At 43.3% G+C, this 18,722-nt stretch overlaps 1 protein-coding gene across 1 annotated transcript in view; it reads left to right on the top strand.

Moving 5' to 3' along the window:
* Nucleotides 1-18,722, top strand: part of GALK2 (galactokinase 2) — a 221,623-nt gene that overhangs the window by 138,962 nt on the left and 63,939 nt on the right. The window contains exon 7 of the mRNA XM_040342627.1: nt 6,520-6,672. Within this exon, the coding sequence (XP_040198561.1) occupies nt 6,520-6,672 (153 nt within the window). The remainder of the gene's footprint in view (nt 1-6,519; nt 6,673-18,722) is intronic.

Below are 18,722 nucleotides of genomic sequence, written 5' to 3'. Positions count from 1 at the left end.
GCCTTGTGCTTAGGATAATTGTCATTCTGGAAAGTCCATAATCGTCCCATGCGCTGCTTTCCTTTCCAATCACAGCTGATTACATGTAAACAAGGAAATGCCGGTTATCTGGAAAAAAGTGATATAAATTGCACTAATCTAAATATAGTTCTTGAACATAAATTGAATCAAAAATGCATGGGAAATTGCAAGTTAAACATAAATGAACCCGTGTCATATAAACAAAGTAACAATGTGAAAAAGAAAAAATAAGCCACGCTAATGATCAGTGAATAATATACGTGAAAATAAGTATATGAACCATACAAATATTGCAATAAAAATTAAGACAGCAATCCATAAAACACAAAAAGCCTCTATATTCCAAGCTGAGAGGGCTGACAGAATTCCAAATAAAGAAAAGTATGGTAAAGTCCAAAAGAAAAAGTGACATCCACCCTGGTGAAGCCAAATCCCAATATGGATCAGAAGAATAATAATTAGCAATGATGTGACATGCAGTTAAAGACCTCCACCACACGCATATGCAAGTCCGCTTACCAGATGAAAATGGTCCCTTGTTGAGAGGAGACCAAAAACAGCATGTAGTAATTAGCAAACAGCTAGGCTTGATGAGAGAGGAAGGCAATTCACCTCGGGTCATCCAACAGTGGCTCCAATGGCAATAGTCACATATAAAAAGAGAGATGCCTCGATCATCAGTGCCCTGATTATTATTGCAGCCCCAACAGTGCCCAGCAGTGATGCCAATTGGTGCTGCCTTTCAGTGCCTGCTCATCAGTGCTGCCCATCAGTGCCTATCTGTGCCGTCTGTAAGTTCCCATCAGTGCTGCCTATCAGTGCTCTTTATTGCCGTCTCATTAGTGCCGCCTTATCAGTGCAGCCCATCAGTGCCACCCACCGGTGCCGCCTATCTGTGCTGCCTATCAGTGCTACCTATCAGTGCTTATCAGAGCTGAATATAATCTCCCCATCAGTGCAGTCTAATCAGTGTCCATCAGTACGGCCTCATCAGTGCAAATCAGTGAAGGAAAAAAAACAATTATTTACAACATTTTCTAACAGAAGCTAAGAAAAAATAATTCCCGAAATGTTCCGTCATTTTTCAAAACTCCAGAGGTGATTAAATACCACCAAAAGAAAGCTCTATCAGTCTCAAAAACATGATAAAAGTTTCATTTGGGTACAGTGTTGCATGAATTGCGCACTTGCTATTCAAAGTGCAACAATGCTAAACGCTAAAAATTGGCATTGGCAGGAAGGGGGTGAAAGTGGGCAGTATTGAAGTTGTTAAATAAAGGACAGTTTTTTTTTACATGATCCGTTATATTTTCAATATAAATGCCAAAATGTCACAATTTCTGCCAGGGTATGCAAACGTTTGAGCACAACTGTAATGTCTTTCATGGCTTCTACCTAGACACTCTCCATGTCTTCTAAATTTTTCAAGCATTTTACATATTAGGGACAGCGATTGTGTGGTCTGCAATAATTAAAAACCTTATATTCATATTTAAATACTGTATTTGTTTTCAAAATCATTCATTATGCCACATCTGCCCACTTGCAATCACAGAATGCAGAATGTCATACTCTATAGCAGTGATGGCGAACGCGTGGCACGCGTGCCGCTCCCGGCACGGCAAGCTGTTTCGGTGGGCACGCCACACGCCATGAAAAATTTCAAAGAACACACTAAAATCCATTTGTCCCCACCGCACCCCAAACTACAACTCCCACAGTTCTCTAGGGCTATTGATGACGTGTCTGAGTGGGAGTGACAAAGAAGAAACTCCCGGGGGTGACGTGCGTGCGTGTGTGCGTACGCACGCTGATCCAATCAAAGAAGCTGTCTCATCCACACCGCACAAATCAGCGGTGACGTGACTGGGAGCACACACGGCTGGAATCAGAGGAGCCTTTCGGCGGGAATAATAAGCTGCTGGAGCAAGGTCAGACACTGGGAGACAGGAGTTAATGTGCAGTGTACGGTACAGTTATCTTGTTAGTCCTAAGCCTGCCCCACTCTCAGATATCAGGCGCTAGCTCAGCAAATAATCAATTGTGCAAAAAGAACAGCCTCATTACTGTCATTGGGAAACATTGTGCCCCATCATTGGTGTTATTCAGCCTCATTATTGGTGTCATTGGGAAACATTGTGCTCCCCTATTTTTTGTCATTATTGGTGTCATTGTGCCTCATTATTGGTGTCCTTAGGGAACATTGTGCCTCATTATTGGTGCCATTGCCTCATTATTGGTGTCATTGTGCCTCATTATTGGTGTCCTTAGGGAACATTGTGCCTCATTATTGGTGCCATTGCCTCATTATTGGTGTCATTGTGCCTCATTATTGGTGTCCTTAGGGAACATTGTGCCTCATTATTGGTGCCATTGCCTCATTATTGGTGTCATTGTGCCTCATTATTGGTGTCCTTAGGGAACATTGTGCCTCATTATTGGTGTCCTTAGGGAACATTGTGCCTCATTATTGGTGCCATTGCCTCATTATTGGTGTCATTGGAAAACATTGTGCCTCATTATTGGTGTTATTGGGAAACATTGTGCTCCCCTATTTTTTGTCATCATTGGTGTCATTGTGCCTCATTATTGGTGTCACTGTGCCTCATTATTGGTGTCATTGTGCCTCATTATTGGTGTCATTGGAAAACATTGTGCCTCATTATTGGTGTCATTGTTCCTCATTATTGGTGTCATTGTGCCTCATTATTGGTGTCATTGTGCCTCATTATTGGTGTCATTGTGCCTCATTATTGGTGTCATTAGGGAACATTGTGCCTCATTATTGGTGTCATTGTGCCTCATTATTGGTGTCATTGCATGTGTCAGGTAGGTGAGTGCAATGGTCAGGTAAGTGAGTGTAATGGTCAGGTAGGTGGGTGTAATGGTCAGGTAGGTGAGTGTATAATGGTCAGGTGAGTGTAATGGTCAGGTAAGTGAATGTAATGGTCAGGTAGGTGAGTGCAATGGTCAGGTAGGTGAGTGTAATGGTCAGGTAAGTGAGTGTAATGGTCAGGTAAGTGAGTGCAATGGTCAGGTAGGTGAGTTTAATGGTCAGGTAAGTAAGTGCAATGGTCAGGTAAGTGAGTGTAATGGTCAGGTAAGTGAGTGTAATGGTCAGGTAGGTGAGTGTAATGGTCAGGTAAGTGAGTTTAATGGTCAGGTAAGTGAGTGTAATGGTCAGGTAAATGAGTGTAATGGTCAGGTAAATGAGTGTAATGGTCAGGTAAGTGAGTGTAATGGTCAGGTAAGTGAGTGTAATGGTCGGGTAAGTGAGTGTAATGGTCAGGTAGGTGAGTGTAATGGTCAGGTAAGTGAGTTTAATGGTCAGGTAAGTGAGTGTAATGGTCAGGTAAATGAGTGTAATGGTCAGGTAAATGAGTGTAATGGTCAGGTAGGTGAGTGTAATGGTCAGGTAGGTGAGTGTAATGGTCAGGTAGGTGAGTGTAATGGTCAGGTAAGTGAGTGTAATGGTCAGGTAGGTGAGTGTAATGGTCAGGTAAGTGAGTTTAATGGTCAGGTAAGTGAGTGTAATGGTCAGGTAAATGAGTGTAATGGTCAGGTAAGTGAGTGTAATGGTCAGGTAGGTGAGTGTAATGGTCAGGTAGGTGAGTGTAATGGTCAGGTAGGTGAGTGTAATGGTCAGGTAAGTGAGTTTAATGGTCAGGTAAGTGAGTGTAATGGTCAGGTAAATGAGTGTAATGGTCAGGTAAGTGAGTGTAATGGTCAGGTAGGTGAGTGTAATGGTCAGGTAGGTGAGTGTAATGGTCAGGTAGGTGAGTGTAATGGTCAGGTAGGTGAGTGTAATGGTCAGGTAAGTTAGTGTAATGGTCAGGTAGGTGAGTGTAATGGTCAGGTAGGTGAGTGTAATGGTCAGGTAGGTGAGTGTAATGGTCAGGTAGGTGAGTGTAATGGTCAGGTAGGTGAGTGTAATGGTCAGGTAGGTGAGTGTAATGGTCAGGTAGGTGAGTGTAATGGTCAGGTAAGTTAGTGTAATGGTCAGGTAGGTGAGTGTAATGGTCAGGTAGGTGAGTGTAATGGTCAGGTAGGTGAGTGTAATGGTCAGGTAGGTGAGTGTAATGGTCAGGTAAGTTAGTGTAATGGTCAGGTAGGTGAGTGTAATGGTCAGGTAGGTGAGTGTAATGGTCAGGTAGGTGAGTGTAATGGTCAGGTAGGTGAGTGTAATGGTCAGGTAGGTGAGTGTAATGGTCAGGTAGGTGAGTGTAATGGTCAGGTAAGTTAGTGTAATGGTCAGGTAGGTGAGTGTAATGGTCAGGTAGGTGAGTGTAATGGTCAGGTAGGTGAGTGTAATGGTCGGGTAAGTGAGTGTAATGGTCAGGTAGGTGAGTGTAATGGTCAGTGTATGTTGCACAATGCATTCCTAATCCCTGCAGTCTGAGCGAATCTGGCAGAATCGTACATTTCTAGTCCCTTAGGGCTCATTTAGATAAGTCCCATCCTCTGTACAGAGACGCTGGCAGGTTTAATTCTGTGTTGGCACTTTGCAAAAAATAAATTGCTCTTGTGTCGCGGTTTGGGCACTCGGGCTCAAAAAGGTTCGCCATCACTGCTCTATAGCAAGTTCTGTAGGTTTGTTTTCTATTGTGTGCCTGCTTTAATGACTGTATAATGTCAACCCACTGAGCAATATCAGTTATGGGTGGATATGGGAGGTTGCATCTTTCATGCTGTTTTTTGTATCTCTTTGGGATTTCAGCAGTAAGAGTTCTTTAGCTGAATATCCCTACCCTCTATTCACTTATGACAGGAGGCATCCGTCTACCCGTTGAATGTAGTATGTATTTTGACTCCCCTTGTTACAGTTGGGGACTCTACAACCCTGGCCAAAAGTTTGGAGAATGACAGAAATATTAATTTTCTCAAAGTCTGCTGCCTCAGTTTTTATGATGTAAGTTTGCATATACTCCAGAATATTATGAAGGGTGATCAGATGATTTGCAAAGTTCCTCTTTGCCATGAAAATTTCCTTTTTTTCCCAAAAAACATTTCCACTGAATTTCAGCCCTGCCACAAATGGACCAGCTGACATCATGTCAGTGATTCTCTTGGTAACACAGGTGTAATGCTGATTAAGTTAGAATAACAGACTGGAAGCTTTAAAAGGAGGGTGGTGCTTGAAATAATTGTTCTTCCTCTGTTAACCATAGTTACCTGCAAGGAAACACATGCAGTTGTCTTTGCTTTGCACAAAAAGGGATTCACATGCACTAAGATTGCACCTAAATCAACTATTTATCGGATCACCAAGAGCTTCAAGGGGAGAGGTTTAATTGTTGTGAAGAAGGCATCAGGGTGCCCAAAAAATTCCAGCAAGCACCAGCACCGTCTCGTACAGTTGATACAGCTGCGGGGGTTGGGGCACCACCAGTATAGAGCTTGCTCAGGAATGGCAGCAGGCAGGTGTGAGTGCATCCACATGCACAGTGCGGCAAAGACTTTTGGAGGATGGCCTGGTGTCAAGAAAGTCAACAAAGAAGCCACTTCCTTTCAGGAAAAACATCAGGGAGAGACTGATATTCTGCAAAAGGTACAGGGATTGGACTGCAAACTGGGATAAAGTCATTTTCTCTGATGAATCCCCTTTCTGATTGTTTGGGGCATCCAGGAAAAAGCCTTGTCCAGATAAGAAAAGGTGAGTGCTTCCCTCAGTCTTGTGTTATGCCAACAGTAAAGCATCCAGAGATTATTCATGTGTGGGGTTGCTTCTCAGCCATAGGTGTGGGCTCACTCACAATTTTGCCTAAGAACACAGCCATGAATAAAGAATGGTACAAAAACATCTTCTGAGAGCACCCTTTCCCATCCATCCAAGAACAGTTTGGTGACGAGCAATGCCTTTTCCAGCATGATGTAGCACCTTGCCATAAAGCAAAAGTGATAACTACGTTGCTTGGGGAACAAAATATCAACATTTTGGGTCCATGGCCAGCAAACTTCCCAGACCTTAATCCCATTGAGAACTTGTGGTCAGTCCTCAAGAGGGTGGTAACCGAAAAATCCCACCAATTCTGACAAACTCCAAGCATTGATTATGCAAGAATGGGCTGCCAGGATGTGGCCCAAAGGTTGACTTACAGCTTGCCAGGGCGAATTGCAGAAGTCTTGAAAAAGAAGGGTCAGCGCTGCAAATATTGACTCCTTGCATAAACGTAATGTTATTGTCAATAAAAGCCTTTAACACTTATGAATTGCTTGTAATTATACTTCAGTATACCATAGTAACATCTGACAAAAAGATCTAAAAACACTGAAGCAGCAGACTTTGTGAAAATTTTTATTTGTGTCATTCTCAAAACTGTTGGCCATGGCTGTACATTGTTAGTCAAAAGATGCAGCACTAAAAAAGATGTAGTCACAAGCAATAGAAGAAACCAGTAGGTTTCAGCCCACCATAGTCCACTCATAGCTGACACATTTCTCTTCAACAATTCTGATATATCAGAAGGATATCTAACTGTTGTCTTGTTATCATTATAGGCCAAGCTGATAGAGTTTAACCCTATAAGAGCTACTGATGTGAAACTTCCCTTTGGAGCTGTGTTTGTTATTGCGAATAGCTGTGTTGAAATGAATAAAGCAGCAACAGCTCATTTCAATATAAGAGTTGTGGAGTGTCGTCTGGCTACCAAGGTATGGTAACTATTTCACTACATTGTAAACGTACACAACTTGCAGGACAATAAGTAACTCTGAAACTGCAGAATTTGCAACAAAGTCCAACTCTAGTCAACATGTTTTTAATTTTGTGTAGAGTAATGCCGCGTACACATGGTCAGAATTTCCGAAAAATAAAAGTTCGATGTGAGCTTTTGGTCGAAAATTTTGACCGTGTGTAAACTCCATCTGACTTTTTCTGTCGGAATTTCCGACGGGAAAGGTTCTTGTCGGAAATTCCGATAGTCTGTATGCAATTCCGATGCAAAAAAAACACACATGCTCGGAATCAATTTGACGCATTCTCAGAATCATTGAACTTAATTTTTCTCGGCTCATTGTAGTGTTGTACGTCACTGCGTTCTTGGCGGTCAGAATTTTGTGTGACCGTGTGTATGCAACACAAGTTTGAGCCAAAAATTTAGTCGGGAAAAAAAATGCACGGTTTTCTTGTCGGAATTTCCGATCCTGTGTACGCGGCATAACACTGATCTAACTACTTTATCCCTCACTTTAGGGGTCTTTGAACCACCATACTGATAACACTGAGGGCGCGTACACACGGTCGTTCCAAACTGATGAGAATGGTCCGAAGGGCCATTACCATCGGTTCACCGCTGAAGTGGCCTGATGGTCTGATGTGCATACACACCATCATTCCAAAAACCGATCGGGTCAGAACGCGGTGACGTCAAACACATGACGTGCTGAATAAAACGAAGTTAAAGGCTTCCAAGCATGCGTCGACTTGATTCTGAGCATGCGCGGGTTTTGAACCGATGCTTTCTGTACTAACCATCGGTTTGGACCAATCGGGCAGCGGTCCATCCGGTCGATTTTAAAGCATGTTTTAAAATTTTGGACCGAAGGACAGTAGACCGATGGGCTATACACACGGTCGGTTTGGACCGATGAAACTGAACCTCGGTCCAATCTCATCGGTTTTGTCCGACGGTGTGTACGCGGCCTCAGAAGTCTACTTTCCATTCATACTGGAAAATCCCATAGTCTGTTGTAAAGAAAAAAAATGTTGGCACTCAAGTACACAACAACATATGTTATATATATGGGCACTATAGGGTGCCACAGTGCACTTGTATATTTTTTCACCTTTAAAGTTGATGCATTCATTTTGTTCTCACAGCTGTTTGTTTTGGGGCACAGTAAATACAATTTATATTGTTTAGAGCAAGTGTGCTTTTCTGACTAAGACAGGAAACCAAAATGTATACGACAAACACATCATGCAACGTTTCTAAGACAAGGCACAAACAGGTAATTGGTCTGTGTAAACATTATATTTTTTCTGGGGGTAACTGGTGCAAAATGATGAATTCTTCATCAGTGTTGTTGTCCTGAATGTGTATCACTCACATAAATAAGGCAAAAGTGATATTTGAAAAGTTTACATAAGGATGACTCCGGTAATTACTATTTTATTTGATCGAAGAAAACCACAAATAAGGCTAGGGAGGGGGACGAACACATTTTCCTTTGCGTTTAGGATAGAGAAATTAATTGTGCCATGTCTGTCTATCTGTTTCCTCTATAGTACATACAGTTTTCTCATTTAGTACCCTAACCTTTCATTCAGATCATTATCATTTGTTCACAGGTCATTACAGAGACGTTATTCTTTTATGTACAGTGTTTATTTTTAGTTGGACTGATATATGTATACAGTTCATGAGAGCTAAAATAAGATGAAAAAAATGTTTGGGGCCTATTTAGCCCCCTAAAAACATAAAGGATTCAGTTTCTGACATTCCATTTTGAAAATGCTAGTTGTCTAAGTTGCAACTGTCTTCTTTTTTTTTTTTTTTTTTAATCTTCAATGTTTGTGAACATTCAACGTTTTCCACCCAGAATATTAGATGGTGAATGCAAATAAGAGAAGTCAGCACATGTACATTGTTTCATGCTAAACAAAGAACCTGCATACATTTAGTTATAATTGTAAAACTATTCAGGAAAAAATAAATAAAAATGGTTAGCGAAAGACCGAAATTACTTTGCCAGCCTGTGACCAGCAAATGGCGCCAGCCGAACTCCGGCTGCCAGCATGGGGCTCAAGCGGCGGGCAGCGTAGGGCTCAAAGGCGGGCAGCGCAGGGCCCCCCCAACAATGAAAGGGCCCTGGGCAGCTTCCCCTTTTGCCCCGCATTAAAGATGTCCCCGCTCTGATCTGAACCATTCCATTGTAGCTCTGGCTGTATGTTTAGGGTCGATGTCCTGCTTGAAGGTGAACCTCCGCCCCAGTCTCAAATCTTTTACAGACTTTAACCACTTAAAGGAGTTCTCTGAGCTAAAACTTTTAACCCCCGCTGTGCCCGGGCTGTAAAACTATACAAAATAAACCTTCACTTACCTGCCTACGATCCCCCGTTGTTCCGATATCACCGTCCCGTTCTCCGGTCCCGGTCTCTTCCACTTCCTGGGGGTCGGTGACTCACAGTGCGCTCAGCCTATCAGCGGCCGCAGCAATGTCCCGTCGCGGCCGCTGATAGGCTGAGCGCACTGTGAGTCACCGACCCCCAGGAAGTGGAAGAGACCGGGACCGGAGAACGGGATGGCGATATCGGAAAAACGGGGGATCGTAGGCAGGTAAGTGAAAGTTTATTTTGTATAGTTTTACAGCCCGGGCACAGCGGGGGTTAAAAGTTTTAGCTTAGAGAACTCCTTTAAGCCCCGGACCTTTAGGCAGCTAAATGCCCAGGCCAGGTTTTGCGATTCGGCACTGCGTCGCTTTAACAGACAATTGCGCGGTCGTGCGATGTGGCTCCCAAACAAAATTGACGTCCTTTTTTGATCACCTCTGTGGGTTTTATTTTTTACGCTATAAACAAAAATAGAGCGACAATTTTGAAAAAAATGCAATATTTTTTACTTTTTGCTATAATAAATATCCCCCAAAAACATATATAAAAAACATTTTTTTCCTCAGTTTAGGCCGATACGTATTCTTCTACCTATTTTTGGTAAAAAAAATCGCAATATGCGTTTATCGATTGGTTTGCGCAAAATTTATAGCGTTTACAAAATAGGGGATAGTTTTTTTTTTTTTTACTACTAATGGCGGCGATCAGCGATTTTTTTCGTGACTGCGACATTATGGCGGACACTTCGGACAATTTTGACACATTTTTGGGACCATTGTCATTTTCACATCAAAAAATGCATTTAAATTGCATTGTTTATTGTGAAAATGACAGTTGCAGTTTGGGAGTTAACCACAGGGGGCGCTGAAGGAGTTAGGGTTCACCTAGTGTGTGTTTACAACTGTAAGTGGGTGTGGCTGTAGGTCTGACGTCATCGATCGAGTCTCCCTATAAAAGGGATCACTCGATCGATGCAGCCGCCACAGTGAAGCACGGGGAAGCCGTGTTTACATACGGCTCTCCCCGTTCTTCAGCTCCCGGATCGCTCCCCGTGGGTTACCGACCGCCGCATGTACCAGGGGGGGTCCCGATCGGACCCCCGACCCGCGGAAAGGCGGGGACGTACATGTACGCCCATATGCCTGTACGTGCCATTCTGTGGATGTATATGTACATGCGGCGGGCGTTAACCGGTTAACAGGTTCTCTTCTAAGATTGCCCTGTATTTTGCTGCATCCATTTTCCCATCAACTCTGACCAGCTTCCCTGTCCCTGCTAAAGAAAAGCATCCCCACATGATGCTGCCACCACTATGTTTCACGGTGGGGTTGATGTGTTCAGGGTGATGTGCAGTGTTAAGCCTCGTACACACGATCAGTCCATCCGATGAGAACGGTCTGAAGGACCGTTGTCATCGGTTAACCGTTGAAGCTGACTGATGGTCCATCGTGCCTACACACCATCGGTGTTTAAAAACCGATCGTGTCAGAACGCGGTGACGTAAAACACAATGACATGCTGAAAGAACGAAGTTCAATGCTTCCAAGCATGCGTCGACTTGATTCTGAGCATGCGTGGATTTTTAACCGATGGTTGTGCTTACTAATGATCGGTTTTGACCTATCGGTTAGGAATCCATCAGTTAAATTTAAAGCAAGTTGGCTTTTTTTTTTATGGGGCCCACACAAGATTGGTTTTGACCGATGAAAACGGTCCATCAGACCGTTTTCCTCTGGTTAACCTATTGTGTGTACGAGGCCTTAGTTTTCCGCCACACATAGGGATTTGCTTTTAGGCCAAAAAGTTCAATTTCGGTCTCATCTGATCAGAGCACCTTCTCACAAACTGCAAACAGGACTTCTTATGGGTTTCTTTCAACAATGGCTTTCTTCTTACCACTCTTCCATAAAGGTGAGATTTGTGGAGTGCACAACTAATAGTTGTCCTGTGGACAGATTCTCCCACCTGAGCTGTGGATCTCTGCAGCTCCTCCAGAGTTATCATGTTTAATGCGCTCCTTGCCCGGCCTGTCAGTTTAGGTGGATGGCCAAGTCTTGGTAGTTTTGCAGTTGTGCCATAGCTTCACAGAACAGCTGAATTGATACAGAGATTAAATTACACACAGGTGGACTCTGTTTTCTAATTTGACTTCTGAAGGCAATTGGTTCCACTAGATTTTAGTTAGGGGTATCAGAGTAAAGTGGGCTGAATACAAATGCACGGCATGTTTTTCACAAATTTATTTGTAAAAAAAAATGAAAACCATTTATCATTTTCTTACCACTTCACAATTATGTGCCACTTTGTGTTGGTTTATCACATAAAATCCCAATAAAATACATTTACGCTTTTGGCTGTAAAATGAAAACGTTGAAAATTTCAGGGGTATGAATATTTTTTAAGGCACTGTACTTTCTATGAAGCAATACAAGGAGTTTTCCAAATAATGGAAGGGGAGGGAAGGCTTTAGGAGACAATGCTCTTAGTACATGCAGCACCAGAAGCTCACAGCTGTAAGGAGGATCCAACTTTAGTGAAGGGGGATTTCTATAATAAGGAGTAGAGATGGGCTTAGGCGTGTTTTGGGATCGAAGTCCCAATTCACCTTGGCACTCCCGCCAGGAATCCGACACTGCACACCGCCAATCATAGGCAATGAGGCATTTCCCGATACACAGCTGCACAGACCGGGAAATGCCTCACTGCCTATGATTAGCGGTGTGTATTGTCGTCTTCAGGTGGGTTGGGACTATGATTCCAAACACACCTGAGCCTATCACTAAGGCCCCGTACACACGACCGAACATGTCTGCTGAAACTGGTCCGCAGACCAGTTTCAGCGGACATGTTCGGTCGTCTGTACGTCCGACCGGACAATTTTCCGGCGGATCGGACAGGTTTCCAGCGGACCAATGTTTCTTAGCATGCTAAGAAACATGTCCGCTGGAAGCCTGTCCGTCGGACATGTTCGGTCGTCTGTACAGACTCACCGGACATGTCCGCTCGGCCGAAAGCCCTCGCATACGTCGAAGTGATTCGACGCATGCGTGGAAGCATTGAACTTCCAGGGCCACGCACGTCGCCGCGACGGCGCGGCCACGTCACCGCGTATAGCGTCCACGCAGATTTCTGTTTGATAGTGTGTACAACCATCAGACAGAAATCTCCGAGCGGACATGTCCGCTGAAAACGGTCCAGCGGACTGTTTTCAGCAGACAGTCCGTCCGTGTGTACGAGGCCTAATAAGGAGCAGCCAGCAGGACCTAGAGCACCCTTCAGTGGAGGTTAGTTTTGTGTCCATGGTGCAGTATACTCGAAAAAAAAAAAGTTTTAAATTAACTTCAGATTTAAATACATTTTATAGTTGGCTTTAACAAACACAGGATGTCGGGCGTTTTAAGATTTCCTTCAACTTTTATTACTGACATCTTCACAATGACTAATTGTTGGCTGTACTCTGTTTTTATCACCATAAAATTACAACTCTCCTAATATTGCATGAAAACTAAATACAAAGTTAGATATTAACTAAAAAAAAACTTCTATTAAGTCTTTATTAAAACATAAATCATTAACACTTGATTGTGAAAATAAAAACCATGGCATTTAAATAATGTAAACATGCGACTCTTAAGAAGCAAAGCTGTTTAAAAACTGTGGTCAGTCACTTGTTGAGCACATGTGTCTGAGGAATGTTCAATTTTTCCCAATGTTCTGTCTTCAAGATGTTTGCACTGAACACTATTATATTGGTACTATGATGTGTTTGGGTTTAGAATGGTTTGATACAAAGTGCCTTTTTCTTAAAGTGTATGTAAACTCTAAAAATACATTTCTCTTTTTTTTTTGCTCCTTTTTGGTCTGTAGAGTATATAATAATGAAAGTGTTGTGTTTCATCTGTTTGACAAGTGAAAAAAAACAAAAAACAAGCAGCTGTTCATCCATTCAGAAATTTTCTGGGCTGGTAACTCCCTGTACTTTCTGCCACTGGACTGTTATAAGTTAACATTGTTCCCCGTTTCCTTCTGTGGACTACAACATTTATATCCATCTGTTATGGAGTAGAGAGGGGGGTGTTATGTAGTTCTAACACACTCCTTGTCCTAGGGTGACGACTTTTCTCAGTACAGTTGTCACCCTAGGACAGGAAGTAAGCTATGTTACCATGTTAAAATAAAGAAAAATGAGTATAAAAAAATAAAACAAATGCAACCACCACATCTTTGGACCAGTAAGCCGCAATATTATACATTTTAGTTCTTGGCTTTAGATATGCTTTAACCACTTGCTGACCAGCAGTTTAATGTGGTTGTAAAGGCACAAGGTTTTTCATAGAATGCATGAAGATAAAAAACCTCTGTGTTCAGTACTATAGGGTGAATTGGGAAAGGCAGAGAGGCGAGGGAGTATAACATGTTTGTTATACAAAAAATAAAAAAATAAACAAGGCTTTAATATCACTTTAGCTATTACTGCTGGCCAATGACTATGTTATTCTTTCTGGTTTATGTAAACTTCATTGATTACAGGTTGGACACTGCACGAGTTAGTCAGCAGGCTCACAGACAATTTGGCTGTGTACCTGCTGATGGCTGTGGCCAATCACAGTACAGATCTGTGTGTGTTAGTAAATACAACCCAGATCTGGCTGTTTTTTTTCTCCCTGAATTTCACTTACCATTCAGAGCTGGAATCAGGAAGAAAATCCCGCCAGCCAGTCTATGAGTAAAATCAGCACACATAACTTGTTGGGCACACAATTATCCCTTTGATTGCCCTCCTAATCATCCCTGGCACCCAGCCAGTGCCAATAGTACAATGACAGTGTACAATATCATCACTAATCACTGTCTAAGTGTCACCAGCGATGTTGGATAATGTCAGTTATTGTCCCTTCCAGTCAGTGTCAATTAGCGCCAGTCTCAGATTGCCCATTACACTATTACAGTCACCCTATAAATCACTGCCACTGCTAGTATAGTGTATGTCTGGGTTTGTATCCTGGTCATTGTCAGAACTACATTAGTGTCCCCAATAATATAGTGTCCCCATAATAGCCCTGATCACTGCCAGCACTTGTAGCACAATACATTCTGGTAGTGGCGGAACTACCAGGGTTCCAGAGGTAGCATTTGGGACCAGACCCTGGCGTTTTCCACTGTGTGGGGGGCAAGACCCAGCATCTCCCAGCATCTCCCCATGCACCTCTAGCTAACAGTTACCTAAACAGTGAAGGGGACAGTTGGCAGCTCTTTAGTGCCCATGGCATCTCCCTCTTTCCCTCCGGCTAGCAGTTCGCTCTATACAGTGGAGAGGGGAGGGGCCTCTGACCCAGGCAGGTATTGGCTTCAGTGCACAGGCAGAGCGACTCAAGCCATACTCGAGAGTACTGAAGCCGGTGCCTGCCTGGGTCAGAAGCCCTACCCCTCCCCACTGTAAAGCTGAACTGTTGGCCAGAGGGAGATACCACAGGCACCACAGAGCTGCCAATCAATATGTGCAGCTGAGTGGACATGGGGTTACCAGGATACTAAAAGTACACTGTTGGGTGGGTATAGAGATATGCTGGGGGTTGGAGGTCCAGAGATGTACAAGTGGGTACACATCTGCGATGTACAATGGTGTGCTGGATGGCTACAGAGGATGCTTGGTGGTGCAGAGGTGTGAATGTGGAGGGGGGGGTATGGAGGTGTGGGGGGCTTTGCAGAAATGTGCGTCAGAGTACATAGGTGTGCTGGGGGAGGTTGAGGTGTGCTGGGTAATACAGAGGATGCTAGGAACGTGCAGAGGTGTGTGTGTATGTGGGAGGGGGGGTGCAGAGGTGTGCTGGGGCTTACTGGGCATATGGAGGCATACTTGGGGATAAAGAGGATTCCAGGAAGTGCAGTGGTGTGTAGGAGGTGCAGTGGTATGCAAGTGGGTACAGAAGTGTGCAGGGGGGGTATGGAGGTGTGCTGGGGTACAGGCGTTATTTGTAATGTTTAGAGAAGTGTAGGGGGTATGGCGGTGTGCTGAGGGGGTACATAGGCATTCCGGGGGGTTTAGAGATGTGCGAAGGGGTATGGCATTAGGTGGTTCTTGTAGAGCCACATCCATTTTAAACGCCCCACCCCTAATAAAGATGGCTGAACAATAAGGAAAAAAAAAGTGTCCCTGATTTTTTTTAAAAAGGTTGACAACAAAGGAGTAAAGGGTCCTGAATAAGTAAATTTTCAGTCTTTTTTCATTTATATAATACAAAAAAAAAAAACCCCAGTGGTATTCCACTACCAGCAAAAGAATTCTCTATTTGTGTAAAAAATTATATAAATGTATTTTGGATACAGTGTTGCATGACCGAGCAATTGCCAGTTCTAAAGCCTTAAAGTTTTTCCCCTTTAAAGCATTCTATGCATTAAGGTAAAAAACCTTCTGTGCTGCAGCTGCCCCCCCTGGATCTCCCCTTTTTCCTGAAGGAAAGAAAAGGGTGACCCCTGGAATTCGCACACATCTATGGTATCCTGCTACAATGAATGGAGTGGCAACCTCAGCCTAAACTCCGACCACGCCCCCCCTTTTTTCTTACCTGAGACCGATCCGATCCAGGGATGTGCACAGTGGCTTCAGCCGCTGTCTCTCTCTTCATTGGACAGATTGATTGGCTCCCGCTGCTGTCAATCAAATCCTGTGACACAGGAGGCAGGACCAAGTCTCGCTGTCTGTGACAATGGACTCAGCAGCAGGACTCGGGAGCAAGCCCACATAGGTGTCCCCAGGGAAAGTGGCTTTCCCTGGGGGCACCTGATAAAGAGGAGGGCCTGGAGCACAGTTGGGGGACCCCAGAAGAGGAGGATCAGGGCTGCTCTGTGTAAAACCATTGTATAACATGTTTGTTATTTTTATTAAAAAAAAAAAAAAAGGAAGGAAGGTTTACAACCATTTTAAAAGTAGCACAGTGCTGTATAGTAAAAAATGGTCTGGTTATGAAGGTGGTAAAACCTTCCAGAGGTCAAGTGGTTAAACTAAGGCAAGCAGCACCTTTTAAATACTCTATCTGCATCATTGTGTGGTGTTAAGAAATGGTGTTGGGTCTGTGGTTAACTGCTTAATGCTTCTGTTGGAAATGTGTTAACTGATGTTTTGCATGGATACAAATATTTATGGTCAGATACATTTTTATTGAATGCATGTAAATTGTTGCATGGCAACTGGTATTGTCATGTATTCATTTGGGAGCATCTATTTTTATTTCCTGAGGGATGGGGGAAAGGTACTGGGAATGGTTCCATGCTACATCATCACTGAGGCCATAGTCTACTCCATCAGAGGTCCAGCAAGTTGTGATTGAGGTCAGTGGGGAGGCAGTGATCAATCTAGGGCACATGTGCCAAACAAACACAAGGCCCACTGGCTGAATCTGGCCCACCAGGCCATTTCATGTGCCCCTCGCACCTTTCCTGCAGCTGTTGCACCCCCGCCTCCACCTTGTTTTAGCAGTCAGCAGCAGATCCTGCACTTCTCTGTGCAGCCACGGCAAGTCTCATCAATGCCCCACTTTCGGCAGCAGAGAGAAGGACCACCTCCCCTCAGCATTCAGCAGACTCTGGCAGCTGACTTCAGCCCTCCTCCAGACTCTGCACTTTCTGCTTCCCAGCTCTGCCCAAAGCTTTTTCCAGGCAGAAGCACAAAACGTATTGTTGCACAGACGCTTGAGAGCCTGCCATGCTCTTTGCTGACCTGGTTCCTCTACCATTGAACGTCTATTGGCATACAGTGTAATGCTTTTAAAATACCTGGTTAACTCTCTGCAGTTCATTACTATTGACTACAATAATTACTACAAGCACTTGAAGAAGCGAGCCAGCGTGAAACATGTAGAGCTCCAAGTTAGTCTACCCTTTACATCAACCTATACTAGACCTACCGCAATACTGATGAATACATCTGTACCAACCTCTTTACAAGTTACAGATCGGCCTATGTATGGTTATGGTGATGTATATGTGGTAGTTGTACTAGCCTCTGATGCTAGGAATTTTTAACTTCACCTTGTTTGTCTTTTTAATCATTTTTTCTTTTGTATAAAAAAATATACACTTTTAGATGACTTTGTGTGTTTTGGTGCCTATAGTAAATTTTGAGTCCATTGGTTCAGTGATGTAAGGGAGGGTGAGGGACTCTTGACTTCTGATGTTTGGGTGGGCTCTTGACATCCGATGTAAAGTGAGGGGTGGACTACTCTGGACCGTCATCATCTGCTACAGCTGTGAGTGGGCTCTGTGCCAGTCCACACCCGCCCTTTACAGCTTAAAGGGATCGTAAAGTTTTTTCTTTTCTTAAAATAACAAACATGTTATACTTGCCTGCTCTGTGCAAGGGTTTTGCATAGTGCGGCCCTGATCCTCCTGTTCTGGGGTCCCCGGCGGTGCTCCTGGTCCCTCCTCCTCATAGAGTGCCCCCACGGAGAGCCGTGTTCCATGGGAGCACTCATGCAGGTGCGCTCTCGAGTCCTGCTGCTGCATCTATTCACACGGCTCCCATGTCACTGGATTTAATTGACAATCTATCCAATGAGGACCGAAGACAGTGGCTGGAGCTGCTAGGCTCGTTCTCATCACTAGAACGATCGCATGAAAAACCTTGAGACTTTACGACTCCTTTAAGTCTTAGGTTATTACATAAAACAGTAATCATCAAATGCAGAGGCAATTATTTAATATAGTAAAGAGTAGATCATTTTATATAGTCTTACAGATACAACCAGCCTTTTGAGGCCAACCATAATACTGATTCGGCCTGTGATGAAATTGAGTTTGACACCCCTGATCTAGGGTTTCCCAACATGTTTAGGACCAGTTTAAACCAGAATTCAGCACAGAAAAGCTGCATTTGGAAACCCAGCGTTTGCACTCTGCATGCATGTGCCACTGAGAAGTTAACAGCAACCCAAACACAAATTGCAAATGCAGAACATTTGTGGGCACTAAATCGCAGACTGTACAATGATGTTTGCTAAAATACTTTCCGTAAATGTAACCGACCAGAAAAGTATTGTTCTTTTTTTTTTCTCAGCAAAAGTGCAGCTATACTACAAATCAGCAGGGTTTCAGAATAAAATTATCTGTTTCAATAAATACTGGAGAAACCAGATGTCACAATATGCTAATGCAGGTTTGCTGCGCAACATTTAATCCCATCGGATTTTTCTCTGGTTTATTGTACTTGTTACTGACCACATTGTTACTGCAGAATGTTGTGGTTTCCTATGTGTCACATATCCAGGGTGAGGTTTTCTTGGATGCAGAAGAGACTGTCTGACCTCCTGTATGCAATTTTACATAAACTATTCACAAATCCAGTACAAGCTTTTTTTATACTGTACATAAATGGTCATTCCTGTAGCATATATTTAATTTAATGGCTATCCAATTCTCTGAAAGGTAGAGGAACATTTTGCGCATCAAGCAGGTTAGTACCTAATAACCTCTGTACCTCAGAAACAGAAATTCTTTGGTTTTAAACAATTATATTGACTTTCACCTTTTTTTTAAACTGCTTAAAGAGATATTAAACCCAATACCAAAAAAGTAATTTATTACTGTTTATCAATAATTTTTTTGAATTTTTCCCCACTCTGTTTTCACCTGGTAAACTGGCCAGCAACACACA

This window comes from Rana temporaria, chromosome 3, assembly GCF_905171775.1.
Source record: "Rana temporaria chromosome 3, aRanTem1.1, whole genome shotgun sequence".
NCBI classification, from domain to species: domain Eukaryota; kingdom Metazoa; phylum Chordata; class Amphibia; order Anura; family Ranidae; genus Rana; species Rana temporaria.
This window is presented reverse-complemented; position numbering and strand designations above follow the sequence as displayed.